The 15,581-nt window shown below is 40.3% G+C and overlaps 1 protein-coding gene across 4 annotated transcripts in view; it reads right to left on the bottom strand.

Annotated features, from left to right (window-relative positions):
• DIP2A (disco interacting protein 2 homolog A) overlaps positions 1-15,581 on the bottom strand; it is a 129,764-nt gene that overhangs the window by 24,820 nt on the left and 89,363 nt on the right. For all 4 annotated transcript variants that reach the window (XM_025202229.1, XM_025202226.1, XM_025202225.1 and 1 more), the window contains 9 exons: positions 14,846-14,960; positions 11,498-11,637; positions 7,135-7,271; positions 6,159-6,239; positions 4,847-4,974; positions 3,477-3,591; positions 2,069-2,270; positions 1,388-1,497; positions 888-968 (listed from right to left, as the gene is read on the bottom strand). In XM_025202229.1, coding sequence (XP_025058014.1) covers positions 888-968; positions 1,388-1,497; positions 2,069-2,270; positions 3,477-3,591; positions 4,847-4,974; positions 6,159-6,239; positions 7,135-7,271; positions 11,498-11,637; positions 14,846-14,960 — 1,109 coding nt within the window. The remainder of the gene's footprint in view (positions 1-887; positions 969-1,387; positions 1,498-2,068; positions 2,271-3,476; positions 3,592-4,846; positions 4,975-6,158; positions 6,240-7,134; positions 7,272-11,497; positions 11,638-14,845; positions 14,961-15,581) is intronic.

The raw sequence follows: 15,581 nt of genomic DNA, 5'->3' as shown, positions 1-15,581 counted from the left end.
TCCTGCTGTAAAGGGCCAGTAAGGACACTGATAGAATTTTTTGCTACAAGAGACCCAAAGATATCTTACCTACTGAACCACAGATTAGTAAGGGCCCATTTATACAGGTCTTCCGCTCTGCAGCTTAACTTGTCTGCAGACATTGCATTTGTCAAAAAGATGTGGAGATTACTGAACACATCTGGAATCAGCTGCTATATAATCATTGCTTTCCAACAGCATGGATGTGAGCCTGCTTATTGAGATAGCTGATCACTAGCTTATTACAAGTTGAGCTAGTGTCAAGCAGATCCCAGAGCTCTGAAATATTCACTTGAACATGTTCTAGTAATCAAGAGCAGCATCCCTAAAGGAAGCGTAGCTCAGTGGGTTATTAGGGATGGGCACCATTGGTCAAAGTGATCAGGGATCCAGCAAGATTGGGAGAGTACTTTACTGGATTCCCTGGACTCATGGTAGTCTTCCTTTTCTCCTTTAATCTTCCTCCTGTCATCACTTTTGGTCCCCTGGTGAGGAGATTCTCCAAGTTCAGCATTCTTGTACTCTTAATCTCAAGGGTATGGAGTAGAACCGAGGCTTCCACAGAATCTCCAGCACAATGTGGACCTCCAAATCTGGGAGCAGCTCAATATGGAAAGAAATGCACCTGCTACAGCTTTTTGAATCTAGACAGAATACAGACTAAGCTTCTAGAGAGTGAGCAGAAATAAGGATAGTTGAAGCAGTTAATATCCTTACTACCTGCCATCACGAGTGGTTGCTCCATCATCAAACAGATTAGCATATTTTAAGGTGCAGTACAGAGTCTGTCATTTCCTATTTTCATTCTCCAAAATCTAAATGGCCCATTTACTGTGTCTGAAAATGAACCTTAAAGTGCATCTTACCTTGGAATTCAGCAGTAGGAAGAGGGGATGATCTGGAGTTGTCTGGGCTCGCCACTGCAGAACATCTGCTAAGTATAGAAACTGAAACAAAGGAAAGATGGCAGAAAAGTTTCAAATTCACTTGAAATACACTACACCAATGCTGACCAATCTGTGGCATGCATGCTACAACTGGCACAGGCAGCCAGTATGCTTGGCACATAACGTGGGAAATGGGGGCCAGTGCTGGTTCAAAAGTTTGGCCCTGCAGGAGCTATGGGGGTAGATGCCACCAAATTCAGTGTTTGCATGTTCTGGTGGCAATGGCATTTGGTGGCACTGGGTGATGGCAGTAGCTGATTACAGTGGTACTCTCTCATACTTTGGACTTGTAGCACAGCTGCCAAAAAGGTTGGCCACCACTGCACAATGCTCAGCTTCGGCAAGGTACCATAACTGCTGACCCATCGCGAGCAGTCTGAATGAGATGTTGGACAGAGTCAGAAAGAGCTCAGTGTTACCTTTCTTGCCTGGTCATTATCCTCCAACTGGGTAACATCTCTCCCTGAGGCTTGTGCAATTCTCTTTCCAGCAACAAGGTTGCCTACAATCATTGAAGCTGGACCAACATCTGAGATCAGCAAAATAGAAGAGAAAACCAACTTAATGAAGCCATTCAGATTGACAATTGAGCACATACATTACCATAAGGAATACATACAATATAACTTCAAAAATGTAAAGGGTTGAACTCAAACATCTTATCAGACAGGAAAAAAATACAACCTGGTAACATAATTCCATACTTATGGCTTGTTTCTGAGGTAGCAAATTTTGGATTGCAGAGCAACAAACTCCAAGGCATGACTGCAGCTCACATAAACACACCCAAGTCCATTTTAAACTAGGTAACATAGGTACCACTAACAGTGAAGCTATGGTTACATGGAATTTAGCGTGGGTTAATCACACAGGTACTAATGTAAGACAGTGGGTAGATTTGGCAGTCTGTGCTAATGTCTATGCTGCCATGACTATATTGCTAAGCAGTAAGCAAGTTTAAAGTACTAGTTTAAAAGTACTGTACAAGTACTATACTGTAAAGTTCTGTACAAGATGCAATCACACCTTTGGACTGCAGTGTAGACACATCCTTAGAGAGACAAACACAAAAACTAAGCTACATATTATGCTTAACTCACCTGGCTGCTTTTGTCGAGGTTTAGGCAGGTTGGTAACACAAGTATGTGGACACATTAAAACATTGCAAGGATGCAGAGCACCCTCTAGAAAACGCTGTTTGGTTTCTGATATATGAATTCCTCCAAGTGGAGCCTTTGGCAAAGTGTTAGCAGGCACTAAGGCAAGACAATACACACCCACTTGGTGAATGCTGTCGATTGCCTTGAGGGAAAGAAAAAAATAAGACACTTGTATAAATGTAGGATTTAGACAGAACAGACACTCAAAATGCAAGTAATTTATAACATCAGAACTTTTACTTGCATCATGATTTACTAACAAAGGGACCAATTCTACATTCACTGAACTCATAGGAGTTTGTGCCATAACTTCAATGGGAGCAGAAACAAGACCCAGATTTTTGCTTTTGCAATCTAGCTCAAGGTGACCTGCACACCAGTGATAAGGGATGTTCCTAAAAAGTGGGTGAAGTGCAGAAAGGTCTCAAAGACCAGAATTATATCACAACAGGTTTAGCATGTATGGTACAGCCACAAAAATACAGTAGAACATAAGCCATGGAGAAGGAAAGGGGGAAACATTTTGCTGCTTTACAATCAATATCTGTTCCAGTCTGAGAAAAGTCTATAACAGATGCAGGTCAAATTTATTTCTATGAAAGGCATCCTTATTGTGTATACTTGTAAACAGATGATTTAGAAAGCACGAATTTTGGTAGAGACCACCAAGTCTTCTTTAAACAGCCTTCTTCTGAGGCTTAAGCAGCATTTGCACTTAAATTGTCCTTCTTAGTCCTTTCCTTCCTCCCATCTCATTTTCTGATCCTTCTGCCATGTCTGCTCTTTTATCTTTTGTGTCCTGCACCCCCTTCAGGAGTGACAGAGCTACTTCATGTTTCCCTGATTAGTAATAGACAAGGTTCCCTAAAGTAGCTGCTGACTTGGGGGTGGTCAGAGTGGGCAACGACCACTTCTGAATCACAGAAACCACATCTGCCAGTGTTAAGAATTTTCATGTAATACGATGAAGCAACCAGTTTACTACCAGATGGTTGCAGGAGAACATTCTGAAGGAGAGGTCTGTTTTTGATACTTTATAAGCTCAACAAAATGTTTTCAGAACCAACTAGACTGAAGGACAGTAACATAAATCAAGACAAAAGTATTAAAAATCAGCTATCACCTGCAGGGATTTATCAACATGAACTACAGAACTCGTCTTCCAAAAATAAACCGGACTTAAAAAATGCCATTAGCTAAGATCCCCCAAATACATTCAGAAGTGAGCTTATCAGAGCTTTATGTCATTTGAATGGAAGTTTTCTTATATGGAAGTGGACGCTCTGTGGTTCTCATTTGATACAATAGGCCTTATTCATCTGGAAAGAGAAAGGACAGATCTGACTACCTGTAGAACCCTGCTCATCCACTGAAAACTATCCTCCTCTGATGCATCGGGGCGCTGTTCTGCCACAAGCACTATTCGATCATCATGCAAAACGGTCACAGAAAACACTGCTATCCTAAAAACACAAAGGACAGAAGAATGATAGGACTGAAAAAGAAGCAACAAAGATGAACATAGCATGGTTTTATCATAATGTGGAAATGACTGCAATTCCCAGAGATACTATATTTTCCACATATACAAGCATTATTTGTGCCAGGTTACCACAAAATCACTCGCAAGTTTAGGACAAGAGCAGGTCTGATTTTAATATCTCTCTCACATACTTGAGTGAATTTGCAATCGCTGAAGTGGTAAGTGTGCTATCACAGACAGGTTCAAAACATGCAGGAGCTGTGCAAACATTACCTGCAACTGTCATGCATATTAATTCTCACTTGAAACATCTAGCTACCGGTTCACTTTTGAAAGAAGATAAATAACCATGGCAAATTCCTGGATGGCATGTCTGGCAATATCTAGACTGTTACAAATCACTTTTTAAAAGTTAAAATAGCTATGACTATAGGTCTTTCCAATATAAAACTAGTAACGCCTCAACCAGGAATATGCTAATTTTTAAAAACAGTACATGAATTGAAAGTAGTACAAAAAAAAAATCAAGCAGCAATGATGCATTTTTATTGTTGCTTCTGCAAGCAAGCAACAGTTCCACATGCCACTGCCACAGCTGCAGTTAGCATAGAGATCAATTTAAGGGCAATAAGGATGGAGGTATAGAATTCTCTTTGAGGGGTCCTTCAGCAGTTTCAAACAATCCCTTGTTTGTTCTTTAGGATACACTGAAAGGTTCACCTATTAGCACAGGCTGCCCTAAAGGGAGGCAGAAGGCTAGATCTGTGTGAGGACAATGAATGCATCATATACCCATGTTCTCTGACTTTTGGGAAGAGTTGCTGTTTAATTTTATTTGCATTTTACAACTTATGCTAAGGTGCTTAGGGCTCTGGACAGGCATTTGTTCTTATTTTTAAAAATATAAATAAATAAAAAAAGATGAAAAACTTTAAGGAGAAATTTTGAAAATTAGGTTTTAATACAAACCTACCCACAGCCACCAAGATTAATGATTTTATTACATTAAGGTACTTTAAAGCTATTTTCAATCTGTTTTAAATAAATTATATTTATGTTCATACTTTTGTTTTAGGTTATCAGGGAAAGTCCCATGTTCATATTCAAAATACTACTCCACCAGCATTTTTCCTTCAAAACACGCATCTAGAAATTCCTGTGCAAAACTTCCGACTTCGAAAATTTATGAAATATCTGAGGAGCAGAAGCTCGGAAATAAGTCTCAACGTATTTACCTTCCTCTGTAAACAAACTTCATTGGCTCTACTGCCAGTGCTGTGGCTACTACATCATCTGCATTGTGTCTGCGGCCACTCACTGTCATCAGACCGTCCAGTTTTCCTACCACAAACACCAAATTGTCCTGAAAAGATGACAGAATTTGAAACAAACAAGCAAACAAACCAAAATGCAAAGCCATGAGTCCTGGCAATATAAAAATATTATTTTTACTCAAATCTAAGATGAGGATTTTTCCTGCCCCCAGTCACCATGATGGGGGGTGGGGGGTGTCTTAGATTCAAGTACCAGCTCAGGGAAAGCAGCTAGTCAGTGGCCCTGGATTTGGGGCTGAAGCCAGAGCAGAGTCTCAGACTCCCCTGGGCTGGAACAGTTTGCTTGGCAGGGGCCATACTGCTGGAGGGAGGGCAGGGGAGACTGCAGGGAGAAGGGGAAGCCTACAGCCTGCACCCCACATGCCTTGCCCTCCATGCCTGTACCTGCACCTCCTTCAACCCCTTGCTCCCCCTGCTGCCAGGCTCCTCTGCCCCTCAGCTTCCCCTTCCCCTCTTACCTGCACACTTGCTCTAGTCCCTCCAGCTTTGACCTGGCCCAACCAGGAGCTGCTGCCACTTCTCCCTGGCTGGGCTGGGCTGGGGCTGGATGGGGTCATGGCTGCTACTGATTGTCAAGATCCAGAGCACAGCTGCAGCAGAAGGCAAGGGAGGGGAGCAGGCTGCAGGTACAGCAGGGGTGGGGGTGCATGGTGGGGGACAGGCATCTGGCCCCTCATGCCTTACTGCTGCTTTTCCACCACAGCAGTTGGGGGGATGAATTTAAGATGACCTTCCACTAATGAGATTCTACACATGGAAAATTATATAGTCTTAAATTTGAAGTAATCTTGGATTCGGGTACATACAGTTACCCAATGGATAAAATAATGATACTGGATAGATTTATAGGAGGCCAACATTCTGATGGAGAATTTTGTTCAATATAGTTGTCTTCCCCCTTCAATGTGAGAGCAACTGCCAACACCAGGCTGCATTATTCAATACTTCTGCATTCTTCACCTCAATAGACTTGAGATATGATCCTGACTTCTGGCTTTTAAGTGAGAAGGCACCCCCCTTTGGGAATGAAAAGTGTTAACACCTGTTATTCCACCCTTTGTTTAATTTATTCTGCAAACTGTCATACAAAGTTATACCTATTCTACACTTATTCTCTTTTTCCAGTCCTCCTACGTACTCTACACTGTACTGTATTAATTGAGTGGTTCTACTTCTTGAGGTGGCTGGAGTAAGACTGCCCTTTCATACTTACAAGACCAACAAAGCCAAGAAATCCTGTTCTTGTAAAGGGTTGACCTGAAACAACCACTCCTGCAGCTGTCACTGGAATGGTCTGACAAAAATATAGAAGATAAGGTATCAAGATACTCACCAAAGCTGATTTACTATTTACTGTATAAAAGAAACAAATTGAATCATTAAACCTTCCCTGATCCTGATGGTAACCTCCTGTCATAGGATCTTAAGAAAGTAAGGCTCAAAGAGACCTCTCAAGGTCATCTAGTCAAGCCCCCTGCTCAAGGCAGGGATCATTCTTCGCTAAATCATCTCAGTCAAGTGTCTGTCTAACCTGCTCTTGAAAATTTCCAGGGATGCAGATTCCACAGTTTCTCTAGGTAGCCTCTTCCAGTGCTTGACAACCCTCATAGTCAGAAAGTTCCTCTTAATCTCCAACTTAAATTTCCCCAATTAAAGCTTGCGGCCACCACTCCTAGTTGTGTTCTCCACAGCCACAACTGCACAGTGGGTTTTGCTACTATTCTTATTTCATCCTCTATCAAACCTTTCCCAAGCAGTTGGACCACACTGAAATCTAAGTGAACAATCACCAGAGTTATGCACTAATGTACCCGAACATTCTTTATGTAACTTTCCATACTAATAGTTTGTTAACAGAGCTAAGATGAACACACATATGAACATGATTCTAGAACATGAAATATAAACAAAGATACTAATGCTATTTCATTGGTTAAAGGAAAAACAAATTTCAACTGTAACATGCTACTGGAGTGAAGGGAAGTGTATTTGCTTTAGCTTTCATTAGTATTACCCCTCACCCAAAACAAACAAACAGACACACAAAAACCCAGAAATTGGAAGAAGAAACTGGAGCATGCCCATAGGAAGAAACTGACACTATTCTGCTCATCTACACATAACTGAAAAAAATCAAAATGTCTTTTAGCAAATATTTCACGACATGAAAGTTACAAAAAGACACAAACCTCAAACACATTCTTGGTGATTCCAAGGAGACCATAGTATGCTGTCCCAGTTGCCCCAGAATTCACGCATATTTCACCAACCTCATCAGTCTTACATAGATGAGGAGTCCCATCCACCTTCACAACACACACATTAGCTAAATAGACAGAGAGAGAGAGCAAGCACATAAGTGCAAGAGAATCATCAGCAGGGAAATACATTCGACTAAACTGTTATAGACAGAGCCTGATGTTGCTGAGTAGGTAACACCATGAAATAAATTTTAATATGAAATAATAATAACACCATGAAACAAGTTTTCATATCAAATTGACTGATGCCTTGTCAGACATCACAGTGCCACTGAGGATGATTCAGTGCTTGAGTCTCCCAAGTATTGGTGTCAATATCATATTTCTTTAGATTGGCCTTCAACGTATTGTTGAGGCTCTTCTTTTGCTTACTTTTCAAGTCACGATCACTGATGAATTGGGAGTATAGGTTTTGGGAGTTGGTTGTCAGGCATCCTTATGACATGTCCTGTCCAACAGAAGTGGTACCACATAAACATGGCTTCAATGCTGATGGTATTTGCTTGAGCCGCAACACTGGCATTCATTCTTCTGTCCTTCCAAATGATCTGGAGGATTTTCGAAAGACATTTCTGATGGTAGCTTTCCAAAGCTTTCAGATGTTTCTGATATGTTGTACAGGTTTCACACCCATACAGCAAAGCAGAAATGACAACAGCCTGACAGACATGAAGTTTGGTTTGGATCCTGATGTCATGACCATAAAAATACGATTTTGGAGAGGCAACACAGGTAGATTTTATCCAATGTGGAATAATCTTGTCTAGGTTTACATTTTGGGAAAAGTGGCTACCCAGTTAAGGGATATAACCCATGTTCTCCAAGGATTGTCCCCTAATTGTAATATATGGAGGAACAGCTGGATGGTTTGGTAAAGTATCTTGGTTTTTGTGAAGTTGATATCAAGTCCAAGCATTTTCTATGCTTTAGAAAAGCAATCAAGAGTAACCTGGAGCTGTTCAATTGTATGGACACATGCACATTCATTAGTATACTGAAGATTAGTAATGGAGGTGCTAGTTGTCTTGGATTTGGAATGTAGCTGGGATTTGGCTGTCCTACTGATCAGTAGTGTCAAGATCTTCAGGAAGGTGGGTGAATTTCTCACTGAGGCACTATTAGAGATGATCACTTTTAGCAGGGTCTTTGAAGCATTCAATATAGAAATTCTTCCTTGATAGCTTCTTTTGTTTACATTGTTTTGGGATGATGTGAATAGACACGATAGACTATATCACATGATCCTTCCAGCAGTTGTCTGTGCTAGGGTAGCTTGTTATATTTATTGCTTTGAAGTTGCATCTGCTTATAGAGTGGTGAATTATAGTACTGTTTATATTTAGCCTTATTTAATCATTATTAAGTTTTGTATAGCCTTATTAACTTCATTTTTTTATTAGCTGGCCTTGAGTTGTTTTTGTAGAGCTCATAGTGCTCATTATAGTATATCTTTTCTTTTTTTATCACTGCAAATTCTTCTAACATAACATAGCAATGGCCTTGCTACCAGCTCAAATTAACAGAACTTGGCATTAGCCAGCTGAAACAGAGGGATGAAAGGATTGGATACGTTAATTTAATAGATTTCATAGATATTAGGGCTGGAAGGGACCTCACAGGATCATCAGGTCCAGCCCCCTGCCCAAGGGACAGGAAGTTTGCTGGGGTTAAATGATACCAGCAAGATAAGCATCCAAGTGTATCTTAAAGGCGTCCAGAGTAGATGCTTGCATCACTTGGGGGGGAGTGGGGGGGAGTCTATTCCGGACTCTGGGAACTTGGAAATTAAAGAAGTTTTTTCTTATGTCCATCTTAAAACAGTCTTCCCAGAGTTTGTGACCATCAGACCTTGTCTTCCCTTGGGGTGCCCTGGTGAACAGATGTTCTCCCAGCTCCTAGTGTACGCCCCTTATATACTTATAACCTGCCATGAAGTCCCCACTGAGCCTTCACTTCTCCAGGCTGAAGAGTTCCATGCCTCTCAGCCTTTCCTCATAAGACTTGCTCTCTTGTCCTCTGTTCATGTGGGTGGCTCTCCCCTGGACTCCCTCAAGCTTCTCCACATCCTTCCTAAAGCACGGAGGTCCAGAACTGGATGCAGTACTCCAGCTGCAATCTCACCAAAGCCAAGTACAGCGGGAGGATGACTTCCTGGGTCTTGCTTGAGAGGGGATACACTACAACATCTTCTAAAAAGGCAAACCCACAAACAACTGAGCGGGTCTGATTCTATCCAGTAGAAGACAGCAACATACAAATTAGTACCGTACAACAGCCAACATGGTCATAAGGCAAAACAACAGAACAACAGATGCCTGAGAAGCAAGACAGCGCAATTAGAAATGTAGACATCAAATAAGATTAACCCAAAAACCCATTAAACCAATGTCCTCAAACCTCTGAGTAGAAGGACTAGAGGAGGATATGCAAATAATTTTCTGAATTACTTCACACTTTAAATACACTACACACTAACTTTTCACAAAGAAAAGCAGCCTATGTAATTGTCTGATGGATGTATTAAAACATACTGAACACCCTAATGCTGAAATATAGAACATCGTAGAAAGATGGGATCTATCACCAAGTCAAAGGAAATATAGAATTTTTTCAGACAAATTTATCTTCCATGTCTTTCTTCTGAGATAGTAATGAATTAGTAATAGTCCTATTATGCTTCTAAATTTGGATATTTCAGCATTAGGAGTAGACAGAATAATTTCTCATCTTGGAGCAGTGAGACAAAGTTACTTTCTGCACGGGATATTACCAAAACCCTGAAACCATACTCATATATGTTCAGTTGTTCTGATCCACTTGGATTTAAACATCCATATTTGTTATTTTACATCTAAGTGACAAACTCATATCTACTTTATGTAGCCAGTACACGTGTAACATATCTGTCTCAGAAATGCAGCAAAAATCAACTCATACCTAATACCCACTTCAGTCTCTTTCTTTTTTTCCTATGAATTTGCAATCATTAGTCTTACTAAAAGAAACGTTAGTTCCATGCCTTAAAGCTCAAGTAACTTTGAAAATATGGCCCAAATATTTTTTATCACTAATTTGTCACTGACCTTACCCATTTGGAGGTAGATAAGTGACAGGCTCCTAGCAAAGTGTTTCCTACATCCAGTGCAGACTTCATTAAGACTATAAAGATTAATGACAGTAATCTAGCTAGAATATCTATTTTCTCCACTATTCGTAACCTAGATCTGTCACTCTTGCTAGCCTGATACTTCCCCCTCCAAAATAATTTTTTTCGTTGGATTCTGCAGACATCCATGTTTGAATACTATATCTGGCTACACTAGGAGAGGCAGAATTCAGTGTTGCAATGAACACGCAGATTCTTTTACTCAAAGATCCTGTTTATTTTCCCCCTTCAATATAGAAACATTGCCAGAGACTAAAAATATCAGAACTTGTGAAAACTGTATTTTCAAAGATAATTTTAAAATCCCTGCTCCCCCTAGTATTTTCTGAGTATCAGATATCTCACTTTTGCAGGCCTTGGAAAAGATCATAGATTAAGATAGAGAGATTGATCTTTTAGAAGAATGGACTACAAGAGCCTCATCTGTCTCTCAACATTTTTATTCTGAATGGCATACACCTATTATGATGGAAATTCAAGATGAAAAATAATTTGCTCCAGATGTTAATGATTTGTTGGACAGGACAAAACACCAACAACTGGGGTTTTTAAATGGTTAGTTCATTACACCCATTAAATGTTTACTCAAATTATTTATTAGTATGATTAAAATAACCACCATAATGATAGTCATAAAGGTAATAGTATAAGAATATTATCCATTGGCAGAGGAAAAATGGGTGGGATAAGAATAAGAAGTAGGTAAGATGTACAGTATCTCTCTCTTAACTCTACTTATTTCCCCTCATCCTATTTTTGTTCTGCTGTGCAATGACTATGCAGTTCTAATTAATGCAAACTAATGTCTCATACTGACATTTCACTAGTATTGTAGACTAGAGTGTGACTGAATCAAAAGCAACCCACCACACCTAAAACTATGGTGAAATTAAAAAGCAGGCAGGACAATATTTCTCCTCATATGTTCAATATTTAATACTTAATTTATATTTTCAGTCTGTTCTCAAAATCCAGTTTCAAATATTAAGACAGCTAGCTGCACTGCTGTAAAGGAAACATCACATACAGTCTAGTTATAATTATTTGATTAAGGCAAGCTGCACAAAATAAATTACATGGAATGTAGATTATCAATTAAACAAATGTTAAATGTAGTTTTCTTACCTCCAGGCATAACCTGACCAACATCTTGTACAGTGAGCACAGACAGCTTTTCTTCTGTATCCACTCTAATCACACCATAACTCAAACAATTCATAGACAGCACTGCTTTTCCTGGAGGTGGCCCACCTAAATCTGGAGGTCTAAAATATGGAAGGGGGAGGAAAGGGAATCAAAGTTGCTATGATACTAAGTATGAATCTACAGCAATACAAACAATAAAGAAACTGTGAAATTCTGTTGAGGATGAAAGTGCATGACAAATTCAACCATAAAAGCTGGATCAGTAAGGAGACCAGTAGAAATAACAGGTTTTATATATTCATTTCCCAATAGAAACAGAACCAGTGTTAAAGAATTACAATGGCACTCCAGTAGGAACACACACAAGGAGGTATAAATTCTAGACATGCAAGTGGAAAGAACAACTGCTACAGGGTCCCCTACCACTCTAATGTTATAAGACATAAGTTCCTTAGTAAGTAAAGAACCATAGGTAATAACCATTTAGAAGCTAGCCTTCCAAACTATAAGAATCATCTCCCATTGGGAATATAATTTGAACAAGTCCTAAATTTATGTAAAATATAGAAGAATTGGCTAGAGGATCAACAATTATATTTCATAACAACTTTCCAGGTTTCTAAACTTGTTTTAATTCTGAATGTTTTCATAAAACAGAATTATATCAAAATTACTATTTTCCAACGAAAGGGGGCAGGTTTTCAATTCATGTCTTCTACCATTCCCCCTCAGAGCTTCCACTCTGGATCTCAGAACATTCCTAACAAAAACTCTGTTGAAAAACAATACACTGAAAATGCATCATATTTTGATAAAAAACATTTTGTCAGAAATGTTCCGACTTGCTTTCTGACCCTATTGTAAATCATAGCCATTCTTCTAAGTCCAGGAGATTTTTCTTCCCTCCCCAAACGTGTTTCTTAGAACCCCACTGATCTGTACTTTTAGTCAGATTATTTAAACTATTCTGGCTGATCTTTTTCTATATAGCCATGCTGGAAAGGTAGGGAATAAGCTTGAGGCAAAGTGCAAACAGAACCCGAGAATAAAAGAGTGCCATGATACCACGAATTAAGACTGGCTGTGGGAATAGGACATTTCAGCTGTAGATACTCCTGGCATGGGAGTTCAATAGAGCAGTGTGTCAAACAGTGGTGCCAATATGTCTTTGAGCTGAAAAACGTGATGGGCCAGGAAATGGTGTGCATATGGATTGTCAGGGTAGATATGCTACACACCAGAGAAAGATTTGGATCTGGAGGTGGTATGTGGAGGGCTCTGCGGCTGACAAAGTCTGAATAGTCTGAAAAGCAAGCTGGAGTTGTTTGGGACAAGTACCCTTTACATCTCTTAATGCATCAGCTAGCAACCTTTATAAATGGTGGGCCAGAACAACCCGGCTCCCATCTGAGTGTTTTTGGTGGCACATCAGTAAAGGGGCCAGGAAGATGGAAGCTGCACCTGTGCCACTGCTGTTTCTCTCTTCCCCCACTTCCCCATCTTCCAGCTGCAGTGTTAGTGCGGCTCTACCAGCTAGAATCTGTGCCCACACTGCAACCTAGGGGAGGGTGAGGAGAATGGGGTGGGGAGAAGCAGTGGTGACACAGGCACAGCTGGTAGCTGCCCATTCCTGGCACAGCTCCTCACTGCTGAGGCTTAAGTGTGGGCACATACAGAGGCAAAAACAGGTGGCTCTGTGAGCTACCCATATGTTGCCCACCTGTCTTAATGTCAACAGCCTTGGACAGCACCAGCATCCCATGACAGTGGGGTGAGATGATGCTGAAGATGTAGCTAGCAATACTCAACAGTCACCTGCAGAACTCCCATTGAGCTGCGAATGCTTGAAACCAAGGTAGGGCTGGTCTTGGTATGCCTGATAGTCTGTAAGGCTTTATAGAGTCCTTTCAGGGTTGGGACATCTCAAAACCTGACTGGTCCCACTGCCATGGTCCTTCCATGCTTCACATGACTCCTGTATAGACCTTGAAGCATCTACAATACTGTGAGTTCTGATACTGGATCTGACTGGAGACGAGGTGGTAACACTACTCTGTATCCTAGCAGAAGATCAGCCATGGCATCAGGAAGTAGGCTGATACAATGATGCTGTTTGGCACAATGTCTGAAGAGATAGGTTTCTTTCAGAGACAGCACCAAGAGCACTGTCACTTCTGGTCTTGGTGATGGGATCTAAAGACATACCTAAGGACTTAAAAAGAAATATTCTTAATTTCTCTTTCCTTCCTGGTGTTCATTTTTGAGGTAGTGACAAATGTCACCCTTGGGAACATGGCTCTTCCCCCAGGAAGGAAAAGGACTGTTTGTGGGGGTGTCTGATGCTGAAATAAAACCTTCACAAAATGGACAGCTAGAGCAACTAAAAAAATTTGGCTTCAGCAAAAATAGATCCCAGCAGGTGAGTTCTGGGAACACAGTATGCACTGAAGTTCAGAGATGATGGAACCCCATGGTTCATTTGAAAAAAAAGTTTCAGGGGTAAGGGTAGGAAAGGTGCTAATACCCCAAGACTAAGGGCATGGAGAGAAAGGGACTCTTATCAAAATCCACTCCCTTTATCATATCCCCTTCAAAATACAGGGAAGAGGAAAAGCTTTGAAAAAAAAAGTGTAACAACAACAAAAAGAAGACCTAGATGAGGAATGGTAACAGGATGTGGGACCAAGCTGACAAGTCTCAGCCAGAAGGCTAAGATGAACTCAGGGTGCAAAGTGTGGAACTCCCTTCTATTCTTTTGGTGGAGAGAAGGAGGAGATGAGTACATGCTATGGGTAATGTTAAGGTAAAAACCATAACAAAAAACAAAGGTCTGGTGAAAAGCTCACACACTGAACAAGAGAGAATATTTATGTGGACAATTATTTGAAGGAGAGAAGCTAACCTTTTGGATAGAGAAACCCTTTACCTAAGGATTCAATACCCTTAATTCTGTAAGTAAAGATTATATAAAATACCAGAGTAAATCATCCATAGGACTTTCAAGAAGCTTTCCGGAAAAACAGGAAAGAACACACTTGACCTTGCTTTTTTGATATTTTTAAACAAGTTGTTTAAAATATTTCTCAGAACATCTTTATGAATCATTACGCTATAGAAAGAGGTGACAAACCCCATGTTTTAAGAATTCTACCACAGGTTTAAATGAGATACTAAATAACTAGCTCAGTCATCCTTCCACTAATTTTAACATCCTTTAAGCAACTAAAACTTTATTCTGTCTTGCTATACCCCGTACACAATATTAACAGCAAATACATTTCTTTTTTAAGAAATATATTCAGTTACATTCTCACAAAGGATGATTACCTGCGAATAGCAACAGTTAATGCCTCTGAAGAACTAGCACAGGGGCAGATAACTTCTGGTTTCAAACCTCTGGACTGAAATACGTTGAGAAATGCATCACAGGAAGAGATGGACCCTAAATATACCAATCACAACATGTGAAATATTTGCACAACTGGCAGAACTATAAGAAGCTAGCAGAATTTCCATATTAAATTTTACTTCTGATTTACCTGTACAAATATGAACATATCCTCGCAATACTTTGGAAGTTGGTTAAAGAGCACACCTCATTACCACTTACATAACAGGAGCTCCAGATGCTATAAAAATACCTAAGTTAGCTAGTGATCAGCATTCACAAAGTGAAAATCACACTAGAGTAACCCTCCTACCATCCAGGACAAATTGTGTCACAGCAAAAATGGATTGTATGTCAACTGTTCTACAGTAACTGTTCATGTGCCTGCTCTTACACTCCAGTAAGCTGGAACTAAATTGTAACAACCAGGGATCTGGGTTTTCCGTTTCCCATGGAAAAATAGAGAACACAATGAATTTTACCCTTTACAGGAGGAGAAGACAGATTTCTCATTTTACCGGAGAAACCTGCGGATTTTACAGTTTTGCAAAGAGCTCTCTGTAGGCTGGCAGAGTTCCAGCCTGCAAGGGAGAGGGAGCAAGAGGAGGGTGGTCAGGCAGGCAGTGCCATGTGCATGTATATGTATACGCACATGGCCGCCAGGCAGCCTTTCAT

This window comes from Alligator sinensis, unplaced genomic scaffold (assembly GCF_000455745.1).
Source record: "Alligator sinensis unplaced genomic scaffold, ASM45574v1 scaffold566_1, whole genome shotgun sequence".
Classification (NCBI taxonomy): Eukaryota; Metazoa; Chordata; order Crocodylia; family Alligatoridae; genus Alligator; species Alligator sinensis.
Note: the sequence above shows the minus strand (reverse complement) of the source record. Positions and strands in the feature narration are given on the sequence as shown.